Source organism: Arabidopsis lyrata (assembly GCF_000004255.2).
Source record: "Arabidopsis lyrata subsp. lyrata unplaced genomic scaffold ARALYscaffold_8, whole genome shotgun sequence".
Lineage (NCBI taxonomy): Eukaryota > Viridiplantae > Streptophyta > Magnoliopsida > Brassicales > Brassicaceae > Arabidopsis > Arabidopsis lyrata.
The window spans coordinates 5,043,937-5,057,961 of record NW_003302548.1 but is presented as its reverse complement, the minus strand read 5'-3'; the positions used below and the strand labels follow the sequence as shown (position 1 = coordinate 5,057,961).

The 14,025-nt window shown below is 38.5% G+C and overlaps 1 protein-coding gene across 1 annotated transcript; it reads right to left on the bottom strand.

The window, feature by feature from the left end:
• Window positions 1–9,965: 9,965 nt before the first annotated feature.
• LOC9299777 (26S protease regulatory subunit 10B homolog A) lies at window positions 9,966–12,797 on the bottom strand. Its single transcript, XM_021014297.1, has 10 exons — window positions 12,561–12,797; window positions 12,116–12,235; window positions 11,846–11,982; window positions 11,589–11,750; window positions 11,379–11,465; window positions 11,207–11,293; window positions 10,965–11,102; window positions 10,552–10,743; window positions 10,362–10,460; window positions 9,966–10,274 (listed from the first exon to the last, which is right to left on the bottom strand). The coding sequence occupies exons 1-10, from the start codon at window positions 12,661–12,663 to the stop codon at window positions 10,200–10,202; spliced, it is 1,200 nt and encodes a 399-aa protein (XP_020869956.1). The 5' UTR covers window positions 12,664–12,797; the 3' UTR covers window positions 9,966–10,199.
• Window positions 12,798–14,025: the final 1,228 nt, after the last annotated feature.

Genomic DNA, 14,025 nt, shown 5'->3' with positions numbered 1-14,025 from the left:
TCTCACGTTGCGTTTGTCACCAGTCGACAGTAGATACCCCTATCTGTGATAAATGACGTCTTTTCTTGATCTTCGGGGTCATCATTATCTGATTATAACCCGAGAAGGCATCCATAAACGTTAACAGCTCATTTCCAGCGGTGGACTCTACAAGTCGATCTATATGCGGGAGTGGGAAACTATCTTTAGGACATGCTTTATTCAGGTCTGTAAAATCGATGCAAACCCTATCTTTCCCATTCTTTTTCTTGACAACGACAGTGTTTGCTATCCACTCCGGGTATTGCACTTCTCTTATGGACCCTATCTTCAAGAGTTTATCCACTTCATCGTTTACTATTTTTGCCCGTTCCACTCCAAGCTTTCTTCTTTTTTGTTTCACCGGTTTGAAGCTTGGATCTACGTTTAGTTCATGACAAATTATACCCAGATTTATGCCCGGCATGTCCGCTGCTGACCATGCAAACGACGTCTTGTTTTTCCTTAAGAGTTCGATCAAAGCTTCTTTTATTTGGCCAGTCAAAGTTGCTCCAATTCTAATTTTCCGGTCCGGCTTGTCTTCTTCCAGTACCACTTCGACTACTACATCCTTTTTCTTCTGCTCACTAGGAAATTTTATTTTTAGTCCTTTCTTTGCGGGCTTCGTTAGTTGCTATTGAATCTTCATACGGTGGCTAGCTAAGTAACAAGTCCGTGAAGCTTCTTGGTCTCCCCGAATTGTTTCCACCCCATTTGATGTTGGGAATTTGATACATTGATGGTATGTAGAGGGAACTGCTTTCATTCGATAAATCCAGGGAGTCCCAAGGATGATGTTGTAAGCTGCGGGCTTATCGAAGACGACGAAGTCCACAATTTTCGATACTTTTTTGGCAAGGACCGGTAGCTTGATTGTCCCGAGAGACATGGCTGATTCGCTTGTGAATGCAACTAATGGAGACGGAGGTCCTACTATGTCTCCTCGGCTGATTCCCATTTTTTCTAGAGTACTTAAAAAGATCAAGTCTACCGAACTGCCTGTATCTATAAGGATCCTTGATACTTCGAAGTTTGCGACATCAAGAGTAATGACTAGAGCATCGTCATGCGGTCTTTCGAGATGCCGCGTTTCTTCTTCGTTAAATGATATTGAAGCACCTTGAAAATCAATTTCTTCACTCAAGCTTGCTTTGAGTAAGACATTTCGTCTATGTTTTTTGATGGAACTTATTGAATCTCCGCAAAATCTGGAACCTCCTAGAATCACATTGATCTTCCCCTTCGAACTCCTTGGTTCTTCCTCGTTGGATAACCTTGGTCTTTTGGAATCTTGATCTTTGGAGTTTTCCTTTGCTTCGTGGTATTCCTTCACAAAATCTTTTATATCGAATTTAGAAAGATCGCCACTAGCCCACAGCTCTGCGAGGTGCTTTTTAAGAACGCTGCAATCCTTGGTTAAATGTCCGGTTACTTTATGAATGTCGCAATATAGACTTTCATCACGGACCCAAGTGTTTGATCTTCCTTTCCCTTGGAATTGCTTCCCGACGGAATTGTTGAAGGGTTGCGACCCAAACTTCCTTGGTCCTTTGCTCTCTCTAGGTTCGAACTTCTTGGTAGGGATGGTGACTACCGGCTTTTCTTGTTTATTCCGTTTGGCAAAACTTTCTTTTTCGTCTTCTACCTCCATCCAATTGTTTGCACGGAAGAGTGCATCCTGAATTGTATCTGGTTTATGAAGTATTAAGTCCTCTTTAAACCTTGAATCATGTCGCAATCCTTTTCGTAGGGCAGATAAAGCTGATTGCTGTGAGATTCTTGGGAGTTTTGATAGCACTCCTTTGAATTTGGTGATGAAAACTCGAAGTGACTCATTAGATCCTTGCGTTAAGTTCCAAAGATCGGCATCCGAAACGCTTTTATCCATAAGGATAGAGTATTGCTTTAAGAACACGGCTGATAGTTCGTCGAAATTGCTGATCGAACCCGGCTCTAATTGGGTGAACCACATTAGAGCTTGGCCACATAGATTCTCCGAAAACAGCTTGCAATAGCCTGCGTCCTCATCAGCTTCATCCAATTCGACTCTTCCTGCAGCGATCAGAAAGGCTGCAAGATAGCTTTTTGGATCCTCCAATCCGCTGTAAGGGTCCAACTTGAGCTTCCGGGAATCTTTGATCCTCAAACTTGCAATCCGCGGGATAAAAGGGGTTCGCCTAGCTTCTTCAATGACTCGATTGATGTCTGGCTCCGAACTTGTAGCCTGATGAAATTTTGATTTCATTTCTTTTAATTCCTGGCTAACCTTCCTCATGGTCTCGAACTGGTCGAGGTTCTCCTGCTCGTACTGAGCTGCAAGTTGTTCTTCATCCCCGAGCTGCGTCTCTTCTTCCGACGTCTGAGCTACATTATTAGTAGCACCGGGAGTTGTTTGTCCGCTGGTTTCATTTCGTGCAGCGGAACTTGGCGAGTTGAATATCCCTCTTCGGGTTCCCACCGGGTTTCCTGCACTTAAAGAGCGAACACGAGTTTGTATATTATTGACGTTTTGACTAAGAGATACCTGGGATGTTTGCAACGTATCGACGGCCTTCTCCACATCCGAGAATTTTTGTGATATGTCCGACATGGTTTGCTGCATGGCTTTGAGGGTTTCGGCCAATGATGTCTCAACGGCGTCTCCTCCGGACATTGTCGCTTATCTCGGGAATGTAGAAAAGAAGAAATCTGACCACTCAAGAATCCTGATATCCCCACAGGCGGCGCCAAAATGTGGATGTCGGATTCACACACTCAAGTATTTTGTTAAGTGGGAAAGTTTATTCTTGAGGGACAAAAATGAATACGTAAGAACTTGTAAATTGATACGAAAATTGCTATATTATTTCTCTCTTGAGAGGAAGATCCCTTTACATGGCCATTGGCCTTTATATTTATACATAGAGAATTGACATTAAAATGAATAATTAAGTACAATTATTCCCTCTTAAATGTGTCCGTTTTGATTCTTCGACTTTAATGCTCAACGTTTGAATTTGAGTTGACTCTGATCTTCGTGGGCCTCGCCTTTTCGGCCCAAATATCCTTGAACCATCTTACCCATGCCTTCTTCATCGAACTCATGTCGCAATGTAATCACTTCGGATTTCTCGAAATGGTGACAACCACTTCGACCGTTCCTTCGACTCCTGGGTCCAATGGGCTTCATTCTTTATGGGCCATTATCTTGACTACGTGGCAATCTTTGGTTGGTCTCGTACTTCTGGTGCGGGATCCGACACCAACAGATGGGACTCCAAATGTGCACTTCGCCGGGTTCAGCTTCATTTGATATTTATTGAGAATATCAAAACATTCCTCTAAATGCTTAACGTGATCATCTTTCTTTAACGACTTAACCAACATATCATCTATGTAGACTTCCATTGTCTTTCCGAGATGATTATGGAACATCTTGTTAACCAACCGTTGGTAAGTTGCTCCTGCATTTTTCAAACCAAAAGGCATTACCTTGTAACAATAGATACCTCTATCAGTAATGAATGACGTCTTTTCTTGATCTTCGGGGTTCATCATTATTTGATTATAACCCGAGAAGGCGTCCATGAATGTTAACAACTCGTTCCCAGCGGTGGACTCTACAAGTCGATCTATATGTGGGTGATGTGTTGCGTTTTTAACGGTTTCGAGTCTTGGTTTAGTCCATGTTTTGAGTCATCTATCGTGTCAAAGTCCGTCTTTTGCGCCTTTTCGGTTGTGTCTTGAGTCCTTTGCAGGCTATAGGTGCTCGAGCTGGATTCGGAGCATCTTGTGCACGATTGAGCCTATTCGGAGCTAAAACAATGGAGAAACAGTACAAGAGATCACCAGGAGCTGGGGATCGATCGATCCAAGGCGTGGATCGATCGATCCCAATTGTGACGATGAAGCCAAAAGTTCCAGTCGCTCGAGATCGATCGATCCCAGGAGGGGATCGATCGATCCAACCCTCATTCGTCCAAGACAATTGATTCAGCATTTCTGGATCGATCGATCCACCCATGGGATCGATCGATCCAACCCTCATCCGTCCAAGACCGTGATTCAGCATATCTGGATCGATCGATCCACCCATGGGATCGATCGATCCGAGCCTCGACGCCCCGAGACGGTTTTCCTAAACCGGGTTTTGTCTTCCTTTTTTGTACTTGGGTATAAAAACCCCAGAGACCTAATTTTCTTTTCACGTTTTCTTTCTGCAATTTTTCTGAGACTTTTCTCTTGTAAGCAACCTTGGGATTCTAGAGATTCATCCTCTTTGACAATTTGGAGAAGATTTCTAAACCCTATTTCTTATTTTCATTGCAATTCAATTATGTCTTCTTCATCTATTTGTCTTGTTTCTGTTGCTATGTGTGAGTAGTCTTTTAATTAGGTGTTAGGGTTCTAATTAGGAGATTCGATAGATTAATGGATTAATTGTTGTTTGGAATTCTCATTCTCTAGGTTCTTTGATTCACATGTTCTTAATGCTAGAATAGGATTGATCACCCTGTTGTAGAACCTAGGTTTTTCTATGCATCAAAAGTGTTCGATAGAATGCCTGAAAGAATGTGAATTGAGCAATGTATTTCTAGCCAACGAAAGTTGAAGTTAGGACGCATTGTGAACTAAATGAACTTGTTTGATAATGCGAATTTGACTAGGAAATTACATGCGAAAGTTTAGTAATCGAGTAGTCAAATTTAGTGATTAATGTCTTGAAAGAGAATTAGTCTAAGTTGTGTTCATGTTCAAGAACGGTTCGTAATTGTTGAATTCCTTGTCCCATGTTTCCATTGTTTATCGATCTCTGAAATACCCTAATGCCTAATGTCTTTAAATCTTGAAACTTAAATCGTTTAATTTAATTGCATTTTTATTTTACAATTCGGAAAACTCAAACAAAACAACTTTTTAGTTTTAGCTAAGAACGAGTCTCGAAAATCCTTAGAGTATCTTTGGTCCTTGTGGATCGACCTCGAATATACTGCCTAACGGTTAAGTGTATTGAGTTAATTACTCGAGCAATCAGTGGGAGCGGGAAACTATCTTTGGGACATGCTTTATTTAGGTCTGTGAAATCGATGCAAACCCTATCTTTCCCGTTCTTCTTTTTGACGACGACTGTGTTTGCTATCCATTCCGGGTATTGCACTTCTCTTATGGATCCTATCTTCAAAAGTTTATCCACTTCGTCATTTACCACTTTGGCTCGCTCCACTCCGAGCTTTCTTCTGTTCTGTTTCACCGGCTTGAAGCTTGGATCCACGTTTAGCTCGTGACAAATTATATTTGGATCTATACCAGGCATGTCTGCTGCTGACCATGCAAACGATGTTTTGTTTTTCTTTAAGAGTTCGATCAAAGCTTCTTTTATTTGGCTAGTCAAAGTTGCTCCAATTCGAATTTTCCGGTCCGGCTTGTCTTCTTCCAATACCACTTCGATTACTACATCATCTTTCTTCTGCCCGCTAGGAAATTTTGTTCTTAGTCCCTCTTTTGCGGGCTTCGTTAATTGCTATTGAATCTTCATACGGTGGCTAGCTAGATAACACGTCCGTGAAGCTTCTTGATCTCCCCGAATTGTTTCCACTCCTCTTGACGTTGGAAATTTGATACACTGATGATACGTAGAGGGGATTGCTTTCATTTGATAGATCCAGGGAGTACCAAGGATGATGTTGTAAGCTGCGGGCTTATCGAAGACGACGAAGTCCACGATCTTTGATACTTTTTTGGCAAGGACCGGTAGCTTGATTGTCCCGAGAGACATGGCTGATTCACTTGTGAATGCAACTAATGGGGACGGAGGCCCCACTATGTCTGCTCGGCTGATTCCCATTCTTTCTAAAGTACTTAAAAAGATCAAGTCGACCGAACTGCCTGTATCTATAAGGATCCTTGATACTTCGAAGTTGGCAACGTCGAGGGTAATGACTAGAGCGTCATCATGAGGTCTTTCGAGGTACCGCGTTTCTTCTTCATTAAATGATATTGATGCACCTTGAAAATTGACTTCTTCGCTTAAGCTTGCTTTGAGTAGGATATTTCGTCTATGTTTCTTGATGGAACTTATCGAATCTCCGCAAAATCTAGAACCTCCTAGAATCACATTGATCTTACCCTTCGAACTCCTTGGTTCTTCCTCGTTGGTTATCCTTGGTCTTTTAGAATTTTGATCTTTGGAACTTTCCTTTGCTTCGTGGTATTCCTTCACAAAATCTTTTATATCAAATTTGGAAAGATCTCCACTAGCCCAAAGTTCTGCGAGGTGTCTTTTAAGAACGCTGCAATCCTTGGTTAAATGTCCGGTTACTTTATGAATGTCGCAATATAGACTTTCATCACGGACCCAAGTGTTCGATCTTCCTTTCCCTTGGAATTGCTTTCCGACGGTACTGTTGAAGGGTTGCGACCCAAATTTTCTTGGTCCTTTGCTCTCCCTAGGCTCGAACTTCTTGGTAGGGACGGCGATTGTCGGCTTTTCTTGCTTATTTCTTTTGGCAAAACTTTCTTTTTCGTCCTCTACCTCCATCCAGTTGTTCGCGCGGAAGAGTGCATCCTGAATTGTGTCTGGTTTATGAAGTATTAAGTCTTCTTTAAACCTTGAATCATGTCGCAATCCTTTTCGTAGGGCGGATAAAGCTGATTGCTGCGAGATTCTTGGGAGTTTTGACAGCACTCCTTTGAATTTGGTGATGAAAACTCGAAGTGACTCATTAGACCCTTGCGACAAGTTCCAAAGATCAGCATCCGAAACACTTTTATCCATAAGAATGGAGTATTGCTTTAAGAATACGGCTGATAGTTCGTCGAAATTGCTGATCGAACCCGGCTCTAATTGGGTGAACCACATTAGAGCTTGGCCGCATAGATTCTCCGAAAAAAGCTTGCAGTAGCCTGCGTCTTCATCAGCTTCATCCAATTCGACTCTTCCAGCAGCGATCAGAAAAGCTGCGAGATAGCTTTTTGGATCCTCCAATCCGCTGTAAGGGTCCAACTTGAGCTTCCGGGAATCTTTGATCCTCAAACTCGCAATTCGCGAGATGAAAGGTGTTCGCCTAGCTTCTTCAATGACTCGATTGATGTCTGGCTCCGAACTTGTAGCTTGATGAAATTTTGATTTCATTTCTTTTAATTCCTGGCTAACCTTCCTCATGGTCTCGAACTGGTCGAGGTTTTCCTGCTCGTACTGAGCTGCAAGTTGTTCTTCATCCCCGAGCTATGTCTCTTCTTCCAACGTCTGAGCTATATTATTAGTATCACCGGGAGTTGTTTGTCCGCTGGTTTCATTTCGTGCAGCGGAACTTGGCGAATTGAATATCCCTCTTCGGATTCCCACAAGGTTTCCTGCACTTAAAGAGCGAACACGAGTTTGTATAGTATTGACGTTTTGACTAAGAGATACCTGGGATGTTTGCAACGTATCGACGGCCTTTTCCACATCCGAGAACTTTTGTGATATGTCCGACATGGTTTGCTGCATAGCTTTGAGGGTTTCGGCCAATGATGTCTCAACGGCGTCTCCTCCGGACATTGTTGCTTATCTCGGGAATGTAGTAAAGAAAAAATCTGACCACTCAAGAATCCTATCTCCCCACAGACGGCGCCAAAATGTGGATGTCGGATTCACACACTCAAGTATTTTATTAAGTAGGGAAGATTATTCTTGAGGGACAAAAATGAATATGTAAAAACTTTATAAATTGCTACGAAAATTGCTATATTATTTCTTTCTTGAGAAGAAGATCCCCTTTACATGGCCATTGGCCTTTATATTTATACTTAGAGAAACGACATTAAAATGAGTAATTAAGTACAATTATTCTTTCTTAAATGTGTCCGTTTTGATTCCTTGACTTTAATGCCCAACGTTTGAATTTGAGTTGACTCTGATCTTCGTGGGCCTCGCCTTTTCGGCCCAAGCGTCCCTGAACCGTCTTACCCGTGTCTTCTGCATCGAACTCATGTCACAATGCAGTCACTTCGGACTCTCGAAGTGATGACAACCACTTCGACCGTTCCTTCGGCTCATGGGTCCGTTGGGCTTCATCCTTTATGGGCCCTTATCTTGACTACGTGGCAATCTTTGGTTGGTCTCGTACTTCTGGTGCGGGATCCGACACCAACAAACCGCATTAGTTGATAATCCAAAATCTATACATATAATAAGAGAATTGTTTCTCTATCTAAGGTGTCCACATCATCATTCAAGTCATCCTATTTTAATTTTGTGTGGGCTCCACATATTTACTTATTAAAAAAAAAAACATTAAAACTATAAAAAAACATTAAAACTATAATAAGAGAATTGTCTCTCTATCTAAACTATAATTTTGTGTGGGCTCCATATTAAAACATTTATAATTTATATTATTATATTTTATTAAACAAAAACAATAATTTACAAAAGAATAAATTAAATATTAAAAAATGAATAAAATTAATTTTATAACACAAAATATGAAATTTTTAAATAGAGATTGGATAAATATAAAATTAGATAATTGTATCTTAACATATAATGAGTAAATATTCCTAAATGACTAAAGATATGAAAAAGAACTTATCATATATTTTAATGATAAAATAATCATTTTTAAGAATAACAATTATTTAGTAGAATAAAGAAACATAAGACTTAAAATATACTAAATTTAAAGTTTTTTACTGAAAATAAAACGTAATTCATAACTGAAAAATACACATTAAAATAAAATATATATTTTTAATGTTAAAGTATCAATTCATGATACTGATTAAAAATAAGAAGGATTGAGTACATATTATTATTTATAATTATAATATAATATAAATAGTTAGGTTAATAAAATTTTCTATATTATCAGTGTTTTCTAAATTAAAAAGTGGTGGTTTTAAAAAAAAATCAAATGAATGTCTAAAAAAGAAAAACTAAATATTAGTCAGTGTTTATGAAATTTTAACATAGATCGAAAAATTTAAGGTGATTTGAAATAAAACAAAAACTATCATAAACATCACAAATAAAAATAAAATAATCTAATCGAATAAGAAACTTTGTAATAATAATATTTGTGAATGTTATTTAGAAATTAGAATAGTAATGGTATTTTGAAGAGTTTTTAATTAGAAGTAAAAATTAAGGATTAAAAATGTATTTTAAAATTAGAATAATGTATATGAGTTCGTAAGCTACGAATTTTACGAAAATCAAAATTAAGAATATTATATAGAATCATGATATACGTCAAATTATATATGTGAATTTGTTTTTAGTATTTTCAAACGATCAAGATAAAATACAAAATTTGATGTTGAAATCCAATGTTTGTGAATTGGAATGAGTCCATATATAAGATTTGTTGTCTATAAAGCAATGTTACATGCACCAAACATGGTCAAAGAAACTTTATAACAAATATCTCCTGAGATTTTCTAATGTTCACTTTAATAAAAAAAAATCATACAATTTATAATAAAAAATTGAGTATTAAGATATGAATGAAGAAATAAATACGATCTATCTTGAGAATCAATTCATAGTCGAGTATATTATATGTGAGCTAATATTAAGTGAAAAAAATAGATGTTGGGAGACGACGAGTGAATCGTAAAAGATAACAAAAAAAATTGTATTGAAAAGTGTAAAAAAATATCTACTACTATGGAAAGATAATGAAAATGAGTAAAGTAAAAAAAATTTTAAAATTCAAATAATTAAAAGATTCACATTGATAAAAAAAAATTTAAATTAAAACTCCGCGAAACTTCCGGGTACATAATCTAGTACACTGTAATTTCCTAACATGTATACTTCAAATGGACAGTAAACAACACTTGTGAGATGCTTAGATATTTCGTCTTTTAGATTATGTTTTAGATTTTAGTCGATGTACATGTTTTGATAACTACTAGATTTTAGTCTTTTACATTATGTTTCAACTGTAATAATTGATTCAGTTTGATATTTGTAACTCGTTTGGTTTAGACTAATCGATGTTAACCAAGTCCAGACGCAACAATACCAACGAGAAAAGAGGTAAATGCTTGTTTGAAGCACTAAATTACTAAAACGTAGTAACTAAGCACACACTCCACAACAAGCTTTGCTCCTCAAAAAGTAAAACAAACAAGTTTAACATTGCCAATAAATAATACGAAACTGCCATTGCAATGTCCTTTGTTCATCCCTAAAGCACAAGAAAGAGTGTACCCTCTCACTCTTTTCCAAAATCAGCATTATAGTGCGAACTCGACTCGAGTTTCTTCGCCTCACTGAGCTTTCTCACCGCCTGAAAAAATTGGTTTTCCAAATCACAACCAAGATTACAACATGATTTAACCAAATTTCATGCATATATATATATATATATACATACCTTCATGAAATCTTCATGGATCACATAGTCCCGCTCTGCTCGGATTGCAAACATTCCAGCTTCCGTGCATATGTTACGCAGATCAGCACCATTGAAACCCTTTTGGACCAACAAAACGGTTCAGCAAGAAACTCACTTAGGGAAAGCAACACTTACTAACTCATCAAGCATTGTAAGAAAACAAACAAACCTCAGCAAGTTTGACAATAGCCTCGTAGTCAATTTCACCATGTTTGGCGATACCAGCTGCATGGATCTTGAGAATATCCATTCTTGATTGCTCATTTGGCAAAGGGATCTCAATCTTCCTATCTAACCTTCCCGGACGGAGAAGCGCAGGATCAAGCACATCTGGCCTGTTTGTGGCCATTATCATTTTCACCTAATACATTTTCCAAACACACATTCAATAACTTTCACAGACATCTAATAGCATTGATGAGGGCTTTTAGTGTATAAGCAATTGTGTGACAGGAGTTGGGAAGAGATACAATTCAAACAAGATATCCAACAGATTTGAAGACAACTGCTATAAAGTCTCAATGCAATCATATGCACATGGACACCAGGTTTGATCTAACTTCAAAAAAAAGAGAGTATTACCTTTCCGAGGTTGTCAAACCCATCAAGCTGATTGAGTAACTCCATAAGTGTTCTTTGAATTTCACGATCAGCACTAGTTCCCTCACTAAAACGACGCCCACCAATAGCATCGATTTCATCCATGAAAATGATACAAGGCTAACCAAAAGGAAAAGTTTATAATAATGTCAACAATGTAATACAAAGATTATAGAAAATAAAAGTTGAAGAAGCATATATACACCCATTAAAAGCAAGATTACCTGGTGTTCACGGGCATAGTTAAACATCTCCCGAATAAGCCTAGCACTTTCTCCAATGTATTTGTCTATTATTGCACTAGATACAACCTAACAAGAGGAAAGAGATTTGATTAGACCTCAGGATATGCCATAACGTAAAATATTCCAAAACCAGTGTAGTACAAAATTAAACCTTCAAGAAGTTAGCATCAATGTTGCTGGCAATAGCCCTCGCTAGTAGAGTTTTGCCGGTACCCGGAGGTCCATACAGAAGAACTCCCTGCATTGAGATGTAGCATCCACGACATTAGTCAGCTAAAATGTTTAACATTTCATAGTATACTGACACAGGATTTTGGAGACTAAAATAGTACAGCCTGGAATGTTGGATCACAATACTTACCTTTGGGGGTTTGATGCCTACTCTGAGGAAAAGCTCAGGATTCATGAGAGGTAGCTCAATAGATTCCCTGAGTTCTCTGATCTGATCACCTAATCCACCAACCGCGGAATAGCTAATGTTGCCTGGGTCTTCATGAAGCATGTTATAAACAACAGGATCAACCTACCATCAAAACGAAACCACATTATTGTCAAGAGAAATACACCACAAGGGTATAAACTATAACAGAACCAAACACATGTCCAAATCGAACTTACTTCTCGGGGAAGGGCTCGCATTATTGTTAGTGTTGTCATATCCAGAACAACTCGAGTTCCCGAGGTTAGCTTTTCCTTATCAACTTTGCTTCGGCAACCCACCACATACCGAGGACCACTGCTTGCTTTGACAATCACTAAAACACAAAACAAGCAAGATTTTAATCATCACACACCAGAAAAGTTGGCTGTCGTACAACCAGAGGGTCAAATGAGCAACAATCTCACAGAAACAAAAAAAGAGGTATTAGGTAGAGAAAAGAAGCTTACATCTTTCATTATCCAGAGGTCGAAGCACTTCTCCAATAATCTGCCCAACACTTTGAAGAGACTTAAGATCATCCTCAGTTTTGTTGAATTCCTTTTTAGCTCCTCTTAAGTTCTCCCTAGCTAAAGACCACAGCAAAACTCAGTGTTCTAATCACAACCCATTTACTTATAAACAAACTCGAGTCAATGCTCATAGAGCAGAGTAATCACAGTGAAAATATCAAAACTTCAGATCTTCTTCACTAATCGGAACGAGAAAGGCTAAGATTTCGAGAGAACACTCGAAAACCCTAGAATCGCTTGACCCAAAAAACAGCTTAATTTTACGAAATCAACGGAGAAAAAAAGGAGCCCTAGATTCAAGCCATTCGAAGTAAGTAAAGATGAGGCACTAGAACCATTGATGCAATTGTTGGATCTGGGAAAATGGAAAGAGGAATCGAACCTGTTCGAACACGAGATTCGAGTTCCTTATGTTGGAGGAGCTTTTTCCGGTACTCGGAGACCGCAGCGGTACGGCGTCTAACGGATTCATCAACGTCGGTCATAGTGTCTGAATCCTTCTTCTGCTTCTTCTACAGATAGATCTCAGATTTTCCTGAAAAGCGAAGCAAACGATCTTTCTCGAAACAAATTTGTCTAAAGAGTTTTCTTGAGCAATGGGTTTAGTCTCTCTCCAGAAATTGGATATTTTCTGAGTATCAGAAGCCCAGAAAATATTATTTAATGGACCAAACAACCTTTTTGGGCCTGAGCCGTATCATTGGACTGATATTTCTGATACCCAGTATCAAATGACGTGGCATGTGATGATTGGCGTTGCAACGCGTTTTGGCTACAGAAAAAAAAAAAAATTCATTGCATCTCTTCGATCCATTGCATCTCTTCGATCCTGCCTTCGGTCCCTCCGCTTCTCCTCACGCCGACGATTTTGGCTCTCTCACGCCGGCGATTACGAGCTTGTTCCCTGACGAGCTAAGGTAAATTTGATTTCGTTTGCAATTTAGATTCAATCCCTCCTAATTTCTATCTATTTCTCTGATTCATGCTTACGTTTTTGCCAATCAATGGATTTTTGTATTGAGAGTGTTCTGTAATATGGGTTTCTTCGATTTCAAGTAGTCCTTTTTCGTGTTTCCCTCATGTCGGGTTTAAACCCATCTTCTCCGTGAGTTGTTTCATAGTGATTTCTCTAACTAAGGTTTTTACTTTAGGCATTAGAGCTTACTTATTGATTTTGAGAATTGGGTATTTGAACTTGCAGAAGTATAGTGCCTTACATTAGGAAATTTTGGTATTTGAGCTTACTTATTGATTTTGAGAATTTGGGTATTTGAGCTTACTCTCTTGTGTTCTGCTTTTGTATGTTTCCGGCAAGTATTCATCTTCTTTAAATCTCAAACTTCATAGAATCGTGTCCTTAAGATGTTTGATGGTTTTCCTCACTATGTTTTAAGGTGAAGTGTGTGTGTGTAGTGTTTAGGATTTGTATATCTACGGCAACTTGTTGATGACTTTAGGTACTCAACAGTCAACACTTGAATCTTATCTTTACTCTACACAAATTTTACTTGTTGATTTAGATTCTTGTCTAACAAGATTTGTAATCCTTTCTCTTTATCTCAGTGGTATCAATGATAAAATGTTTTGTCTTTATCTCAGTGGTATCAATGATTCTGGACTTTTGTTTCAATTTCAGAACTTTCTGTTACTTTGATTGATTTCTAGTTGGAGTGATGTTCTAAAGTTTGAATGATCAAGTAGCAAAAGAAGACCCTTTGGACATCTTTGTTCTGAAGTTTTCTGTGGTTTAAAGCTCACAGTCTGAAACTTTTTTGTGCTTTGTTGATGAGCTCTTTCGAGGTCTCATTTCATTCTTTTGTGCATACAGTTCACTGAAATGATACAAT